At 38.5% G+C, this 18635-nt stretch overlaps 1 protein-coding gene across 4 annotated transcripts in view; it reads right to left on the reverse strand.

The window, feature by feature from the left end:
• The window catches only part of CNKSR2 (connector enhancer of kinase suppressor of Ras 2), a 401265-nt gene that overhangs the window by 70175 nt on the left and 312455 nt on the right, over window positions 1-18635 (reverse strand). For all 4 annotated transcript variants that reach the window (XM_075059991.1, XM_075059987.1, XM_075059986.1 and 1 more), the window contains 3 exons: window positions 11263-11330; window positions 4803-4903; window positions 2297-2831 (listed from right to left, as the gene is read on the reverse strand). In XM_075059991.1, the coding sequence (XP_074916092.1) occupies window positions 2297-2831; window positions 4803-4903; window positions 11263-11330 (704 nt within the window). The remainder of the gene's footprint in view (window positions 1-2296; window positions 2832-4802; window positions 4904-11262; window positions 11331-18635) is intronic.

Genomic DNA, 18635 nt, shown 5'->3' on the forward strand with positions numbered 1-18635 from the left:
GTATAAGGATTATAACTGTATTACACAAGAACTACGAGTAGCTAGGGAAGCGGAGGTCAGCTAAGCTGCGCTCCACTGTTCCAACGACCGACACGGGCGGTAAGAAGAAACTGAAGGGCGGCTGGGTCGGCAGGGGTATATATCCGGCACCATAGCGATGCCACTCCAGGGGGCGCCTTGCCGACCCACCGAGTGTTGCTAGGGTAAAAATCTTCCGACGAACGTGCACGCGGCGCGCACACACCTAACTGGAATGGATATGAGCAATCACTCGAAGAAGAACAAGCAGTTCAAACTTTTCAACATGCTACTTGATATTTTCTTCACATTTTTATACTCTCAGGGTTAATAATTCACCACGAGCATTTTGCCCTTCTAGCTAGTCATTAACATCTCTGAAATGATTGCCTTTTTGGTAATTATTTGCTTTCCTAAAATTATAACACAACACAACAAAACCAAACCAAAACAAAACCCCCCAACTTGAGCTTGTCAAGGAGACCCTTTCAAAATGGAAACATACATGTCAATTTTGGAGAAGGGGCCGGAAATGCAGGGGATGTGGTGGGGTGGAGGAAGGTAGTCCAGATTCTGGCCTGTTAATCAAAGGTGTGTCCCTTTATTATTGCTGTGTGGTTTAAAATGCAACAACAAAAAACTTTGCAACTTAACTTTAAATCACCTAAGAACACAGGTCCATAACAAAGTCTCTAAGCCACCCCTAACGGTATCAGTGCTGCTATTCTTTTCCTTTCATAAATTGGGAGGATTTTATCATTTGTTATTGCTACCATTAAAAGCTCATTTGAAGGCCAAATCCCCAGGGGAAAAGTAGTTAGGATAACATGTTTTGTCTGTGGGTGATGGAGTTTAATCGTAGCAAACTGCATCAGACATCTTAAGTTCTGACTCTTTAGTAGCCCAAACGTTACCCTATTAAATGTAAATGTTTGAAAGGTGCTACAGATGAGTTGAAATGACAATTTACCTTAAAAAGATGGCACCAGGATTAATTAAAAGCCAGATGCATATCACAGAATATGCAGTATCTATCAATTAAAAACAAATATAGAGAAAAACTATTCACATCTGCCATGGAGAACAAAAAAAATTCAACACTAATTCCAATACTCAGCAGTACTGTTAGGGTGACAATTTAATGGATACCTTTTTTTGGTCTGTTTTGTAGTTAAGTGAAACTTCTATACTCTTTCTCATCTCTCTGCCTCTATCATTTCCACACTCCTTATTCATGCCAACTCTGCCGACAGGCCCTCTACACATTTTGAGGGATTCAGGTTAGTAGCAACCACAGTTCATTCAAGAGGCTGGTAGGTTATCTGCCTTCTTCACTGCTACAGATAACTTAATCGTAGCATAACCCCATAACTAACTGATACAAGCCTTCAAGATGGTTGGTAAACGAACTTTGATAGCCAACATATGTTAGAAGCTCTATAAATAATGGCAATGGATAGTTCATGAAACACGTAAGGGGTAGATTAGTCTGATACCAGTGTATGTACATGTGGGGAGAAGGTTCCTCTGAAATTCTTGTTCTAGAGGTTAATTTGGGTTACTCGGACAAAAAAACTGATCTCAAGATGAGATAATGTGCCATGAAAGAAATGAATATGCTGTTTCAGGCTGATTTTTATCCCAATTGTTCATGTAGATATCTTCTATGAAGTTCTTGTTTCATAAATTGTTTCTTGTATTTTTATCTTTCAAATTACATGTTAGAAAACGGTGAAGAACTGGTGAAAACATATTCTACTTATTTTCTGAACTAGTCACAACCTGCTCAGCTGTCTTGTCAGGATTCTACAACCTACACAGTAAGCACTTAAGGCCTTGTCCTGCACTATTGAATTTAGTGGGATTTTTGTTACTGGTTTCAACAGGAGCAGATTCTGAACTGGAAAGCCCACTAAATATGTCTCAAAGGCATGAGTGTGTTAGTGGAGATGGAGTGTGAGTAGAAATGGAAAGGAAAGAGAAACAAAATCCATTAACTAAAAATTACTAGAAGGAAATAGTAATTCTGTGCTGTAACCATGGGTGTTCTGAAATCTAAGGTACATGACCCATCATTCTGTTAGTTATTAAGGAACTGTACAAAAAACAAATCAGAAAGGTCATTTTAATTGCATCTGCAACAAGGCTAAATTGTTAAATTTTAAAAGAAAATTAAAGAGACTATTTTTTTTGTTTTAACTGAAGAGGAAAAGATTTTCAATTTGTAAGTTATTTAAATAGGAATCTTGAATAGCCATAGAGAATATTCAATACTTACTTTTATCTTCTTGGTTTTCTGCTGCTGCTTTCCCTTCTTCCTCTTCCTCATCTAACTTTTTCTGTTGTGCATCTTCCTGGTGATCAGAGGCACTAACTGAAAGGTTCTGACAGCAGTGGTTGAACCCACTATCCCGAGGCAAAGTAAAACTGCGGGGCTTGCCCCCATTCCCATTTAGCACTTGCTTTCTCTCACCCTCTACCAAGGGAAATGGACCATAGTGATCCTGTAGGTGGCATTTTTGAGTTGGAAGAGTTGACTGCCGCCTGTGTTCTGGAGAGATTACAACTGAGTCAGAGAACACTGAATCCTCAAGAGGCAGAGTCTGAAGGTAGTGCAGTCCTGAGCTTGTCAGTGGTGTCTCTATTAAATCCTGCCAGGAACGTCGCTGACTGGCTGTTTTGCGTACAGGTGATTCAGTGGTGCTCCCTACTGCTTCTTGACGGAACTCTTCATGCGAAGACTGTGACTGGGAAGTTTCTGTAGATGAAAGTCGGCTGTGTTTTGGTTCCACAAAAGGGCTTGCACAGCTCATCTACAAAATGAATATTAACGTAGTTTTTAGATTAAAATACATTCACACCTACTAATAATAAATACGCAGGTGTCATATTATCATGATGGTATTCACTGTAAGGATGAGGGTATATATTACCAGATTAACTAGTTTTGTCTCCTATGGTCATATTTTGTCTCTGCATATAAATAAATATATATATATATACGTAAATATACCGTACACACACACACACAGACACACACACAATTACTGTGGATAAGATTCTTACTAATTGGAGTTGAATGCTCCTTACTCTGCAGAACAGCCCCATAGACTCCACGGGATTACTCACATTATTCAGAGTAAAACACTATCGAGCATGTACAAGGGTGGCAGAATCTGGCCCTATATTAGATCGTGAGTACTATCTTCAGATGACATCCAAATTCCACTGCAACCTTATTTAGATGCATGTAACTCCTTAAACAAATTTCTTTGGGATGAAGTTTTCAGGGGTTGGACTCAGTGCAAAGGTGAATGCTTTGGAAAGTTTATATAAAAATGTCCTTTAAATTATATAGCCAGGAAAAAAATACTTTCTCCATATGCTCCAATCCAACATTTTGCACTCAAATAACTTATACACCTCTGAAACCAGGAATTTGAAAATTTGTCTTGTGCTCCTACTTTTGTTTATTCATTTTTTAAGATCCACTAGTCAACTGTTTCTTAGTACATCAACGGAACTTAAAAATTCTGAAGGTGGTATGAGTTCGAGCTTCATAATCAGTCTTTATGTTAACAATCGCTGGGAGAAGAAACTGAGTAAGATTAATTTTTTTGTTTTAATTTATAGATATACACAAGTTTTCACAAAAAAACAACTGTAGTCACTGGAGACAGAACTTGAACGTTAGATAACTACTGAAGCTTTTCTGGAAATTAAGAGTTCATTTTGCTACTTAAAAGGGTGTTGCTTGATGTTTACACTTGACAGCACAATCATGTGTTTAGGAAGAATCTCTTAATGTTACCTAGGGTAACTAGGCTTCTACTTGAGTGAGTAGGTTCTGTTTTGGACAGTGGAGTGGTCCTAGAAATGGTGTCATAAGAGGGGAGGGGAGGAATTCTGTAACTGAACTAACTTTGTCTGGTGAGCAAGGTTATGTGTCCTCACAAAACCTGGGTTTTGTACACATTGGTGGAGATAGCAGTGCTGGTTTCCTCTTATTTCTAATTGTCACATATAAAATTTGCTTCCCTGAGCCTGTTCTAGTGTTAGTAAGCTGTGTTGTTTAATGAATGTTTTAAAGTACTATAACATCTTTGGAGTTTTTCTAATGAGAAAAGGAGAAAAGCATCATCATCCCACTATTTTTTTTTAAACAGGGTATTTCACTGAACCATAGCTGCATAAATGTCATCCTTGTTGCATTCCATGTTAACTCAGGAGCATCAGGTTTTATTTTTGTGTGTTTGTTCTTTGTTTATTTATTTTTAAGTCTATGGCATAGCAGTCTTCTCTTCCTGATTTTCATTCTCCTTGTAGAGAACACAGAATCTTTTCTCTGTAGCTATGCAAGACATGATTATTAAATTACAGCTTCCTTTCCTGCCCCTGGACAAAATCCAGCCTTACAAATGACACCTATAACCCCTATGTTCCCTGAGGCTAATCAATATTTTGTCTATTTTCCAGCTAGGGCTATTTCCTGACCACTAATCATATGGAGGTTTGGAAATTCAGGAAAACTATACATTTAAAAAGATACACAATCATCATGATCTTAATTTTGATCAGAAACCAGTCGTGACTAAAAATACTTTTTATGGTCTTTTTTTACCTCCCTGAAATAAATGCAAACATTTTATCAAGGACTGAGATAATGAAATTTGTTCTTTTCAGAGTTTTATACTTACAGATTTTTTTTAATCTCACAAGAAATAATTCAAGTAGGCAAAACTGATGCTTTATGCCAAACACATTTCCAAATGTAGATGACTTACTGAAGGAGGTCGTGGGTATGTATCATATGGGGGTGGTGGACTGTCTTGTTTGGGTGTTGATGGAGTGTCTGCTTCTTCCTTATCACTCTCACTCCAGTAATCTAAAAAATTGTATACATGTCAGATCCAAAAATTAAACAAGCTTGATGCATATATATATATACACACACACACACACACTAGCTTTCAAGAAAACAAATGCCAAAACAAACCTCAGATACCACTGTGAAATAAGCATTGTCAGCTGCTGATTTCATAAATGACAACCACAATAATTTAAAGTTGTTATAATCTAAAGACAGACCTACCTCAAAACATTCTTTATAGATCTAACCTACCACTCCATCTTCAACAGGTTACATACTAATCTATTGAAACACTGGGAATAAAAACTGTACAGTATATAAATAATAAACGTGGCATTTGTACAAAATATTCATAGTACTCTATAAAATGTTCGGCTCTATACAACATTACTACATCAACATTTACTAAATAAAATAGGACAAAAATTGTTTGGAGTCTGTTGAAACTATATTTCAAGTAGAAAAAAATGAAAAAAATCTTAACTCGCTATTATCCTTGAGTTATGAAGCAGCATTAACGCTAACAAACTTAGCTAACAACATGAAGAATATGAAACAAACAAAAAATCCTAGCACCTGTATAGTCAGGTATAGTCTTTTCACGAATTTTTCACAGCTCTGCAGACTCTTTGACTTGATTTTTAGTGGGAATCAGTTGTATGAGAGGTAAGACAGGAATCTGTCTCTGTCTTCAGCACGTTGGTAAGGTGCCTACCGCCTTGTTATCACAGCAAAAATGTGACTGATAAGATAATGAGCCAAATTCAGCAAGTGGAATGGACATGGAAGTCCTTGGGCCAAGTTTAGTGGTGATGTAAATTGCATATTGGGCTTAAATGGGCCATAAAACAGGGTCTAATTTGCACCAGTTTGGTATTTGGTAAGTGGACAACAGAGAAAAAGAAATGATAAAAGACAGCGTTTGCAATGTATAATTCTGTGACCAAGCAATGATAGAAAGGTAAGGGAGGTGTCATTCAGTTTGTAAAAATCTAAAGAATTATAATTTCTATGGTACCATCCTCTGTGGTATGGCAGAGGGGACTTGCTAACCCTCACTCTGGGTCCTCTGGTTGATGGAAATTTTGATAATACAATATCTCATAGACTCATAGGTCAGAAGGGACCAATATGATCATCTAGTCTGACCTCCTGCACAAGGCAGGCCACAAAACCCTACCCATACACATTTATAACAACCCCTAACCCATGACTGAGTTATTGAAATCCTCAAAATTGTGATTTGAAGACCTCAAGCTGCAGAGAATCCACCAGCAAGCGACCCATGCCCCACGCTGCAGAGGAAGGCGAAAAACCTCCAGGGCCTCTGCCAATCCGCCCTGGAGGAAAATTCCTTCCCGACCCCAAATATGGCGATCAGCTAAACCCTGAGCATGTGGGCAAGACTCACCAGCTAGCACCCAAGAAAGAATTCTCTGCAGTAACTCAGTTCCCATCCCATCCAACATCCCCTCACAGACCATTGAGCAGACTTATCTGCCAATAATCCAAGATCAATTGCCCAAATTAAACTATCCCATCATAACATCCCCTCCATATACTTATCAAGTGGATGACTATCAATGTGACATGACTAGCAGGGGTGCAATAGACAGAGATGACACTGATGATGTCTTTGATAAAGAAATCTTTTCAGTCCTCCATGACAAGGCATGCTTCCTTAGGATTACTGAAGATGAATGTCTTTTTTTATGTGAGCAATGCATACCTGTGTTAAAGAATAATTCAAAAAGAGTTGAGTTTTAAACCTTTGCATTAATATATATCTACATATATCAATGTTCTAGATTTGTCATGTTTGGCACCATTGTGTTTGGGAGAAAAAGGGCTTTCAAATGATACCCAATTTGACTAATTTCTGGTGACATTATATTATCAAAATTTCCACCAACTGCATGACCTGGAGCTGGGAGCCAGGGGACAGCAAGTCCCTCCTGCCATGCCACACAGGATGACACCATTGAAATTATGATTCTGTAGATTTTTACAAATCAAATGACATCTCCCTTAGCTTTCTATCACTAACCTGTCCACCTAATGAGATTTTACTGCATTATAGTCCCGAACTAAGAGCTCAAGGTAAAGCAGAGATTGTAGCTTACATACGCACCATCCCAAACATTCCTGGAGCAAAACTCAGTCACATCATACATGGGCATCACTCCTTGAGTTTGGCCTCCACATACTAATACAAGATGTGTGAAAGTGACAATTATTTTGCACACCCACTGACTGCCACATCAATTTAGTTAAACAACTTGGCCACTTTCATGTGAAGTGCAACTTTGACCACTGGTTATATATCACCACTCAGTTTTTCTCTGCATCAGCACCTGGTATTTAGGCAGTACAGCATGGTAGAATAGCTTAGTCTATAGTTTTTTGCTGGCAATTCTACCACCTTCACCAAATATAGATCCAAAGAAGTACATTACATGGTTCTATTCCCCTTTGATATATTGATAAAGAGTGGTTCTTGCTGTAACATATAAACTATTACATATTTTCAACCTTTTGTTAATTTAATTTTGAAGTTCATACATCACATAGCCTTTACTTAACAGATTTTATTGGGTTGATCAATGTACTATCCAATTAAAAATATACTGTACCCTAATACCATATTTAAAGGCATAAAAGATACAACAGAAGCTATTTACTTTTTAAAGGAAAATAAGATCTTACTGTAAACTGTATTTCCCTTTGGTTTTGGTGTACCTTTAAGTGCTAATAATTTTTGGTTGCTTTTATAACAAGCCAGTTTTCCAGGAATGATTTTGTCTGTCTTGATTTGTGACAGGCATGTAGCTGAGAGGCGTCCTCATAAAGCAACTGAATATGAATACAGGTTCCATTAATCATTAAAACACAAACTTGAAGTAGTTATGTCTACACAGAACCCCCCAAGTAATTTCCTTCATGTAATCAGAGGCCTAAGTCCTGAGAAAGAACAAAAAATACAATAAAATAAAAAGTTACAAGGTCTCTGAGTCTTAGTCTTTCTCAAATTACTAAAAAAAAAAAGTGTCTGCATCCAAGTATATGCATGTGTATTACAGCAAAGCCTGAGGGATCTGCCTATGGTGAAATTCCTGTAAGCAATTCCATCGCAACACATGTTTTTTCTGGCTTATAATTCAAATATTTAGTCTGAGGCTAAAACTTAGCACGGGAGAAAATTTTCTTTAAAAAAAAAAAACCAACCCATCTTGTTGCTGTTTGATTTGTATAAAGCAAAAAATATAATTTGACCAATGCTTTTGTGCACTTCACTAGTCAAAACTAAATTTGGCTGACAACCTTCAATTTTGCTGTCTAGAAAGAAATCTGCTGCTGTAAGTGGTGTCTTTTAGATAAAATGACCTCTTGTCATTTTTAAAGGTATCATGATTTTTTTAGCAAGAGAACGCTTGTTAGTATCAATGTGCTGCCCTAATCCCTAACTGGGATAACTGATTATATTCTGGCTACCTAAAATCTGTATGATATTAAACCATTGCCAAGTTGTACTCCACAGGTGACAGAATTTCAATGGTGGGCATAATTAGTGCACAGAGCACGCTTTGGAAACCTTCTGGATTAATAGTCATAGGTTGAATCAGGGTATCAATTCAGAAATGTTCATCTTAAGTCGAACATCATAAAGTTGAGGACTGCCTGTTCTCTACTGGTATGAAAAATAAATATTCCTCTCCCCTATTTTACAATATTGGAAAAAACGTAATCTGTGTCTCCAGAGATGTCCTTATCATGTCATTAATATTCACTAATTTAATGTGGAACAATTTTGATATTATTGATATAAAGTATTCTGTGAAGGTTTCACTTGAAGAAAGACACATTTTTACCAGAACTTCACCCATTCTTCAATGATTTGAGCATCTCTGAAGAATGTGAGATATATTTACGCACAGCACGTTCAGAACCATTCAATCCTTAACTGAAACAGGTTTGACAATTACTGTTGAATTGTTTCAATGGTATTAAAACCCCTTGTTCCAGAAGGCTGAATAGAATAGAAATAAAAGACTTTTTGAAAAATCGAGCATGTAGCTGAATAACGGCAGAGCCACTGAATCACAGAAATTTCGGCTTTAGAGTTTCATATAGTGCAAAAATGCTTAAAACCATAGATGGTTTTTATTTTGTTAACCTGATGCTTCTAGTAAGGACACTATTCAGAAACAAAACAGCCCTTGTGCTGACAGTCAAGGGAGGCTCCACGAAGGCACTCAACTGAACTAAAACCCCTATGGTGAATGATGGATGTGCAACTGAAGCTCCCTCTAGCTACATACCTCTTGCCCTGCTTAAATACACAAACAAATACAGAGGGCATTGTCTACTCCATATAATAAACCAATGTGAGAGAATGATGCTAGAAAGATAACAAGGAACATTCATGAGAATTGCCAGGGATGTCTTTCTTGAATAAGTGTGGGGGAAGAAAGTCTCACTGCTGACCTTAATTACCTTGGAAGCCATTTTAAATTTAAATCGTCTGAGGCCTCAATTTGCTTAAAATGTCTACAACACACCGAGGTCTATCATTCTATGATAAGGATGTCATAAACAGATAGCTAAGGGTTAATGTCTCTTTCACCTGTAAAGGGTTAACAAACAGTGACCTGCAACACCTGACCAGAGGACCAATCAGGAACCAAGATACTTTCAAATCTCGGTGGAGGGAAGCCTTTGTTTGTGTTTTTGGGCTTTGCTTTGTTCTCTCTGAGTCCTGGAAGGGACTAGACGTGCAACCAGGTTTCTTGCCAATCTCCCTGCTACAGTCTCTTATATATTCAGAATAGTGAGTATTAAGTAGAAAGGCAGTTATAGTCTTTTAAATAGTTTTTTCTTTATTTGCAGATGTGTAGTTTGCTGGAAGTATTTTTAAATTGTATTGTTGCTGGGGGGAGGCTTTTCTCACTGATGTCTATAAGCTGAAAGACCCTGTAATATTACATCTTGTATTTACAGAGATTTCTTTTTTTTTTTTTTTTTTTTTTTTTTTTTAAAAATTTTTTTTTTTTTTTTTTTTTTTTTTTTTTTAAAGGACGTTTTTTTTTGGTCAGGTGTTGCAGGTCACTGTTTGTTAACCCTTTACAGGTGAAAGAGACATTAACCCGTAGCTATCTGTTTATGACAAAGGAGGCCACTCGTCTTTCCTTTTTCTGGAGGCCCTTCCTTTCTCAGTCCAACAGAGCTTGATCTCCAACTACTGGAAGCTGTGTGTGCTTTCAGGTTAGTGTTAGCGCTTAAAGAGCATTTTAAAATACCAACTAATTAATCTTGCGAGGAAAGTAAATATTTTAATGTCTCTTTTAACATATGGGGAAACAAAGGTGGAAAAGTTAAATGGCTTGGCGAATGCCACAAGGCAATCAGCATGAGATAGGATTAGAACATGGAAGTTCCTTTTCCTCAGAATTATGTTTAGTCTACTAGAACGTGCTACCTCTTACACTACTGAGCTGTCCACTCTTGTGCCAGAGATCACACTGGCTGCTCAGCAGAAGCTGAGCATCAAAGCTAACAGGCCAGCACACTGCAATGGCATATGGGGAAAATACTGGTAGTGTAAATCTGCCTTTAATGTAATGTGCTGTTTAAGATAAGTTGGTAGATTTCTATGCCCAACTCTGTCTAGTGGAAATGGCAGAAGTCATAAAACATTACATTAGCCCTAAACTTAAAGTCTTTAAGGGTAAGCAAATTAAGCCCTTGTCTACTTTTAAAAAATAGATCAACCCAACTACGGCACTCAGGGCTATGAATATTTTTGCACCAAACATCATATATAGGCTGACCTAACTCCTGTGGTGGTTGCTGTGGGGCTAGGTCTCCAGAAGGATTCTTTTTTCTACATACCTACCACCTCTTGGAGAAGAGATTAATTACATTGGTGGAAAAAGCCATTCTGTCGAAGTAGGTAGCATCTACACACTATGGCTCTACTGTGGCATAGGTGCAATGCCATAACTGTGCCACCATAGTCCTGGTGGTGTAGACATACCCTAAGTCAACAGGCTTGAGAAGAAAGGAGCTTCAACCTAGTTGAAAGGGTTTTGCTTGTGAGTGAAGAACAACAAACAAACAACACCCCAATAGCTGTGAAACCCATTTATGAATTTTTCTTAGATGATGGGACACACAGAAAAATATAAAGACTAGTTCAGCTGAGTAGGGGAGCTAGGGTTGCCAAATTTGGTTGGACGTATTCCTGGAAGTTTCATCACAAGACATAATCTTTAATTAAAGATTAATCTGTAATTCCTGGAGACTCCAGGACAATCCTGGAGGCCTGGCAACCCTAAGGGAAGCTAAATGAAGTAGACAAAATAATACCACAGTACCTTGCTCTTGTTTGATCCTCTCTCTTTCTGCATGGCCAGCAGCAAGCATGTTAATTCTGTTTAGCCATCTGAAATAATATTTAAAAAAAACCAGTGATACTAATTTAACATGTTAATTTTTGGGGCTTTGCTACTTTTAAAAGGTTATAAACCATCTGCAAGAGATACATGACAATGATATTTTATATATAAGGCAGCTGATTTCTTTGATATTTCTATTCATGGTGTCTTCAAAGAGCTATAATTTTGCTGTTGAACAATTGTTTCCAAACCAAAGTTTCTGTTTCAAAAGGAAAACCTTGACTGAAGATGTCAAACATCTATAAAATAAAGACTTTTACAATAATCAAAGCCCTATTAAATCTGGTGCTCATAGATATGTCACCCTAGCAAAACTCCTGCTGTTCTGATTTCTCAAGAACACACACTGTTTTACAGAGATTTAAGCAACACTTTAAGGCCTGATTTGGCATCCTAGCAGGGGAAAAAGATCAAACCCAGTAGACAAAAGAACAGGTTCACTTCTGAACAGTCAAGGGGGTTTAATTATGCCATTGTGTGTTGCAAAGCTTACCTACAGTGCATAGTATAAAGAGAAGGAAGCACACCAGAACCTGTTTTGTGTGTGTTGGGGAAGCAGAGGGAGTGAAAGGTAGTTGTAACAAAACACAATTCACATTTAAAGTTCTAACTTCTATTTAGACCTGAAAAAACACATCCATAAACTGCATGAATTAAAAAAAAATGCACCTCTATTATTTTCTTCCAGCAATGCTGTCATTGTCAAACATGCATTTAACTGCCTGTAGCAACGCACTGCTTCAACCTCCCCTCATTCCCCCATGGGGCCCTCAGCGTGTTCGTTATCCCACTGCTCACACTGAATCAACTCCTCCATCACTGAGGCTTTAAACCAACATGACAACCTCCTATAGGTAAATCTGGAATTATTTCTAAAAAAATTCCATTGCCAGGGTTATAGAACCCTTGCTTGCCAAGCTAATGAACAGCAATTTTAATGCTTAAATATACAACAAAATGAGAGGGACCACCAGTGTTAACTCTGTTCTTACTTGAAGAACGTATTCTGCTAATATTCCTGTTTCAGAGCCTGCTATGCCTCCTTTTCACACTGTATATAAGGAAATAGAATATTTTCTTGATAAGTGAGGTATAGCATCTTTTGCAATTGTTTCCAAATAACAGTTTCCAAGGCATTTCAGCAGATGTTAACCATACATCAGATCACGATGTGCTGAAGCTCTCCTTCAAAAGGACCACAGCATTGTCCTTTGACAGCTGAAATCATGTACAAGAAACATAAATCACTTTACATTAGGAATAACAGTAGCTAGCTGCGAAGTTACTGTTGCTGTGACTACAGAACATCTCACACGAACATCTAATTAATGTTACCACAGGGAGGAGAGAAGACAAGCGAATCAGAATAAAATAAAATTATAATAGTTAATAGCTGCCAGACATTTTTAAAAATAACCAGAGTCTTAAAGCAAAAGCAAAAGCAAACAAAAACAAACCAACTAACCCTGCCCCACAGAACTGTTCACGTCTTAAATCAGAAGAGAGAAGCATCCTTTGCAAAAAACTATCGAAGCTTTACATTAAGTTCTTCACAAAGACCAACCTAAAATATATTAAAAGCACAGCAGTGAGGCATGAGTCATGGTTTTTACTTCAGTTCACAGTTTACTACTACTAACTACAGCCAATGTGCACTAAGAAAAAAAACAAAACAAACAAAAAAACATAACCCAGTGAAATATTTCTGGAAAGGCTTTATGAGCTCAGAATACTAGATACTAAAGTTAATAAGTATCTAGTATCTACTAAAGTTAATAAGTATCTAGTATCTTCCTTTTAGCAAGATCTTATTTTATCCTAAATCCAATAAAATCCTTGTGGCACTCAATAAAGTTAATGTTAATTATATTAATTTGCACTAATGACTTGGTTACCTTTTGCAAATTACTGGTTTTTGTAATCAAGTGGTATAAACTTCATTTTAATAGGTAATTTTGTTGTCAGAAAATGCTATATCCTGAAAATTGCAATCTGACAATAATCTCATAAAATGTGCATTAACTAACAGAGTTACAGAATAATTTATAAAATAGTTATAGAAGAACTAACAGTTAATAATTTACAGTAGTTGATTATCTGTCCCATCATCTGGAATACTGTCTAAGCCAGACATGCATACAATATGGAATAAATAACTAATCTTTGCAGTATGCCCCAATATGGCAGAATGTTCAAGCACCATTTTCTCGTGAGTGGCTTGTAAATTCAGATGCTAAAAGAATGACTGCATTAGCTTCTGAAGCATATTTAACAATGTAATAAATGACATTGCATGCAGGGCCGGTGCAATCCGTTAGGTGACCGAGGCGGTCGCCTAGGGTGCTAGCATTTGGGGGGCGGCATTTCCGGTCGTTCGGCGGCGACCACATTTTCGCTGCCCTGGTCATTGTCGTCATTTAGGCGGAGGGACCTGGGGCAGGGGGGGCACAGGGAGGGCCGCATGTAGCAAGTAAGGGGAGCTACGGCATGCAGGAGAACCGCTCCCCGCTGCAGCTTACCTCTGCTCCGCCTCCTCCCCTAAGCATGCCACCCTGCTCTGCTTCTCTCCCTCCCAGGTTTGCGATGCCGAACAGCTGATTGGTGCCGCAAGCCTGGGAGGCGGAAGAAGTGGAGTGGCGACATCATGCTTGGGGAGGAGGCAGAGCAGAGGTGAGCTGGGGCGAAGGGAGCTGCCATGGGGCAGTGGGGGGCATGCCTCAGGGCAGGGGGGGCAGAGAGCTGCCATAGGGCTGGGGGGAGGAGCACAAGATGGAAGTTTTGCCTTGGGCATGAAACATCCTTGCACCCACCCTGATTCCATGTAACATGGAATCCCCCAGCATAGCTTCTTTAGATATGGTGGGTTTCATAATGAAGATCAGAACATTTTTTATTGTGTGCATAAGCAATGAGTAGAGTGACTGAAGTTGGAAACATATGAGGATGATATGAAATGTCACGGAAGTTATAAAAACCTTCTGAAGAACAGAAGAAGGATAAAATATTACAGCATAAAGATGAAATTCTTAGGGTTGTTAAAGCAATAAGAAGATTAGCATTCACTGGTACAGGAGACCTCACATATGTATGTTATTATGGTGCAAGAGTTTCCTGTTACTAGTATGAAAAGATATAGTGCAAATATTCTTGAAAAGAATCTGAAAAATTGGTGAGTGCATTGAAAGACTCAAACCTTGGTTGGCTGGTATACTGTGTCTTGGTAACCAATGTTCCTTCTGAAGTGCAGGAGGCTAAGATGATACTCAGCACTCACAAAGCATTTAGGGTGTGCAGCTTTAATTGTTTTGTGAGAATTACAAAAAGCATTGTTTGCTATAAAGAATAAATACAGTATCATTGATATTTGCAACCATCATGTTCCTCAAGGCTAAGTGAAGATAAACAACATAAATATCCATGTGTCTCATGCTGGGGGACAAGGAAGGGATTTGAATAATGCAGAGGTTTGTATAATACAGCAGAGACCCCCAACCAGGACTGTAAGGAAGAGAAGGAGGAGAAGGCCTCGGCCGTGGCTTCTGCAGCAACACAGGAGTGAATGTGGCTTCTGCGCAGGAGTGAATGTGCAGGCCATGACAAAGGAGCAGCAGAGGGTGCTGCTGCAGGGCCAGCGATATCCAATCCCTGCAGGCACAAGGTCTAGAGATTGGATGGAGAGACTATAGTCTAGGTGGGGCAGAGCAGACATCCTCCTGGCCGAAACTGTGAGAAGGAGGACTAAAAGGCCAAATGGCTCCTATTTGCTCTATTATCTGAACTCCTGATTATCTGAATAAAATCCATGTCCCCCTTGGTATTCAGATAATCAGGAGTATACTGTATATAACTAGAGACAGACATCAAAATAATTTTTTGCCTTGCTATATACAAAAGGCAATGTATTATTTCTGGAAGGTGTCAAGTTCTCCCCATCACAGGCTCGCAGCTGCAAGACAGGCTTGCTGCATTGCAACTCAGATAGCCCCAAGGATCTAAGTGACACTGGTAACCAGTTGCACGCTAAACAGAATCTAAAGATACTATCGATGTTACTGGAAATTTATTGGAGGCTTAAAGAATGGAACCTTAAATGACTGCTTCTTGAAGCAGCTAGTCCTGGAACCCACAAGAGGAGAGGCAATTCTTGATTTAGTCCGAAGTGGAGCACAGGATCTTGTCCAAGAGTTGAATATGTACTGACTCCCTGGTAACAGTGACCATAATATAATTTAATTTAACATCTCTGTGATGGGGGAAAACATCACAGCAGCCCAACACTGTAGCATTTAATTTCGGAAAGGGGAACTACATAAAAATGAGGTGGTTAGTGAAACAGAAATTAAAAGATACAGCACCAAAAGTGAAATCCCTGCAAGCTGCATGGAAACTTTTTAAAGACATCATAATAGAGGCTCAACTTAAATGTGTACCCCAAATTAAAAAACATAGTAAGAGAACCAAAAAAGTGATACTGTGGCTAAACAACAATGTAAAAGAAGCAGTGAGAGGCAAAAAGGCATGCTTTAAAAAGTGTGGAAAATAGAAAGACATATAAACTCTGGCAAATGAAGTGTAAAACTATAATTAGGAAGGCCAAAAAAGAATTTGAAGAACAGCTAGTCAAAGACTCAAAGAGTAACAGCAAATTGTTTCTTAAGAACATCAGAACAGGAATGCTGCTAAACAACCAGCGGGGCCACTGTATGATTGAGATGCTAAAGGAGCACTCAATGACGATAAGGCCATTGCGGAGAAACTAAATGAATTCTTTGTATTGGTCTTCACAGCTGAAGATGTGAAGGAGATTCCCAAACCCAAGCCATTCTTTTTAGGTGACAATTCTGAGGAACTGTCCCAGATTGAGGAGTCATTAGAGTAAGTTTTGGAACAAACTGATCAACTAAATAATAATAAGTGACCAGAACCAGATGGTATTCACCCAAGAGTTATGAAGGAACTCAAATGTGCAATTGCAGAACCGCTAACTGTAGTCTGTAACCTATCATTTAAATGAGCTTCTGTATCAAATGACTGAAGGATAGCTAATGTGATGCTAATTTTTAAAAAGTGTTTCAGAGGTGATCCTGGCAATTATAGGCCGGTAAGCGTGACTTCAGTACTGGGCAAACTGGTTGAAACTATAGTCAAGAACAAAACTGTCAGACACATAGATTAACATAATTTGTTGTGGAAGAGTCAACATGGTTTTTCTAAAGGGAAATCATGCCTCATCAGTCTGCTAGAATTCTTTGAGGGGGTCAACAAGCATAAGGACAAGGGGGAATATAGTGTACTTAGATTTTCAGAAAGCCTTTGACAAGGTCCCTCAAAGGCTCTTTAGCAAATTAAGCTGCTATGGGATAAGAGGGAAAGTCCTCTCATGGATTTAGTAACTGATTAAAGATAGGAAACAAAGGGTAGGAATAAATGGTCAGTTTTCAGAATGGAAAGAAGTAAAGAATGGGGTCTTCCAGGGGTCTGTACTGTGACCAGTCTTAGTAAACATATTCATAAATGATCTGGAAAAAGGGGGTAAATAGTGCAATGGCAAAATTTGCAGATGATACACAAACTACTCAGGATAGTTAAGTCCCAGGCAGACTGTGAGGAGCTACAAAAGAATCTCTCAAAACTTCGTGACTAGGCAACAAAATGGCAGATGAAAGTCAATGTTCATAAATGCAAAAAATGCACATTGGAAAACATAATACTAACTATACATAGAAATGATGGCATCTAAATTAGCTTTTACCACTCAAGAAAGAGATCTTGGAGTCATTGTGGATAGTTCTCTGAAAACATCCACTCAGTGTGCAGCAGCTGTCAAAAAAGTGAGCAGAATGTTGGGAATCATTAAGAAAGGGATAGATAATAGGGCAAAAAATATCATACTGCCTCTACATAAATCCAGGGTATGCCCAGATCTTGAATACTGCGTGCAGATGTGGTTGCCCCATCTCAAAAAAGATGCATTGTAATTGGAAAAGGTTCAGAAAAGGGCAATAAAAATGATTAGGGATATGGAATGGTTTCTGTCTGAGGAGAGATTAATAAGACTGGGACTTTTCAGCTAGGAAACGAAACGACTAAGGGGCGATATGACTGAGGGCTATAAAATTATGACTGGTGTGGAGAAAGTAAATAAGGAAGTGTTATTTACTCCTTCTTATAACACAAGAACTAGGGGGTCACCAAATGAAATTAATAGGCAGCAGGTTTAAAAAAAATAAAAGGAAGTATTTCTTCACACAGTGAACAGTCAACCTGTGGAACTCTTCACAGTATTATCTGGCAAAGGCCAAGACTATAATAGGGTTCAAAAAAGAACTAAATAAATTCATGGGGGATAGGTCCATCAATGGCTATTAGCCAGGATGGGCAGGGATGGTGTCCCTAGCCTCTGTTTGTCAGAAGCTGGGAATGGGCGACAAGGGATGGATCACTTGATGATTACCTGTTCTGCTCATCCCCTCTGGGGCACCTGGCACTGGCCACTGTCAGAAGACAGGATGTGGGCTAGATGGACCTTTGGTCTGACCCAGTATGGCTGTTCTTACGTTCTAAGTCATTGTTCTCATAGTATCAGACTGAAATTAGACTTCTCACCTTTGTTTCAGTTCACAGAAGGGTGGCTTTAGAAAGGAGATGCTTATAAATGTCTATACTTTGCCTGTTCACAAAAACGGAGATGACTGAATGGAGACGCAGTCGGAAGAGCAAATAGGTTCTCGGAACACTCCCCCACTGCAGATTTATTGTCTCTACATTCCCAGCCCAGAACATGGGATTTTGATGTTGACGGGACTGATCATTTTCAAAAGCAGATGTGTTTTAGAAAGGAAAGGGTAAATTCCGAGCTTGCCAACCTTAGAAAGACAGTGTCCCTTGAAGTAAGGGATCAGGTTAGGAAATACATATTCACTACACCAAATAGCAGAACAATGATCACAAAACACAGAAGTTGCCAGTATTACATGGAAATTTAGGCCTCATAAAATCAACATGATCATCTGAGCAGTAACAAGACTATATAGTCCAAAATCCATACATGTCATATATACATGTGCATGCACATACATATATAATTCCTATATCCTGTATATATAAGTACAATTAAATAGCAAATAATTCTTTTTATAAATAATTATTGAAGGAATTTAACTACCGGAAAACACATCTTCCTTTCAATAAGGCTATGCTTTTAGTAGATTCCTGCCCTTCTCTTCTGCCTCCAGTAACATGGTACAAACAGCGCTAAAAGGACTGCACAATGAAAGTGGTTGTCAGAAACC

This window comes from Chelonoidis abingdonii, chromosome 1 (assembly GCF_003597395.2).
Source record: "Chelonoidis abingdonii isolate Lonesome George chromosome 1, CheloAbing_2.0, whole genome shotgun sequence".
In the NCBI taxonomy this organism is placed as follows: domain Eukaryota; kingdom Metazoa; phylum Chordata; order Testudines; family Testudinidae; genus Chelonoidis; species Chelonoidis abingdonii.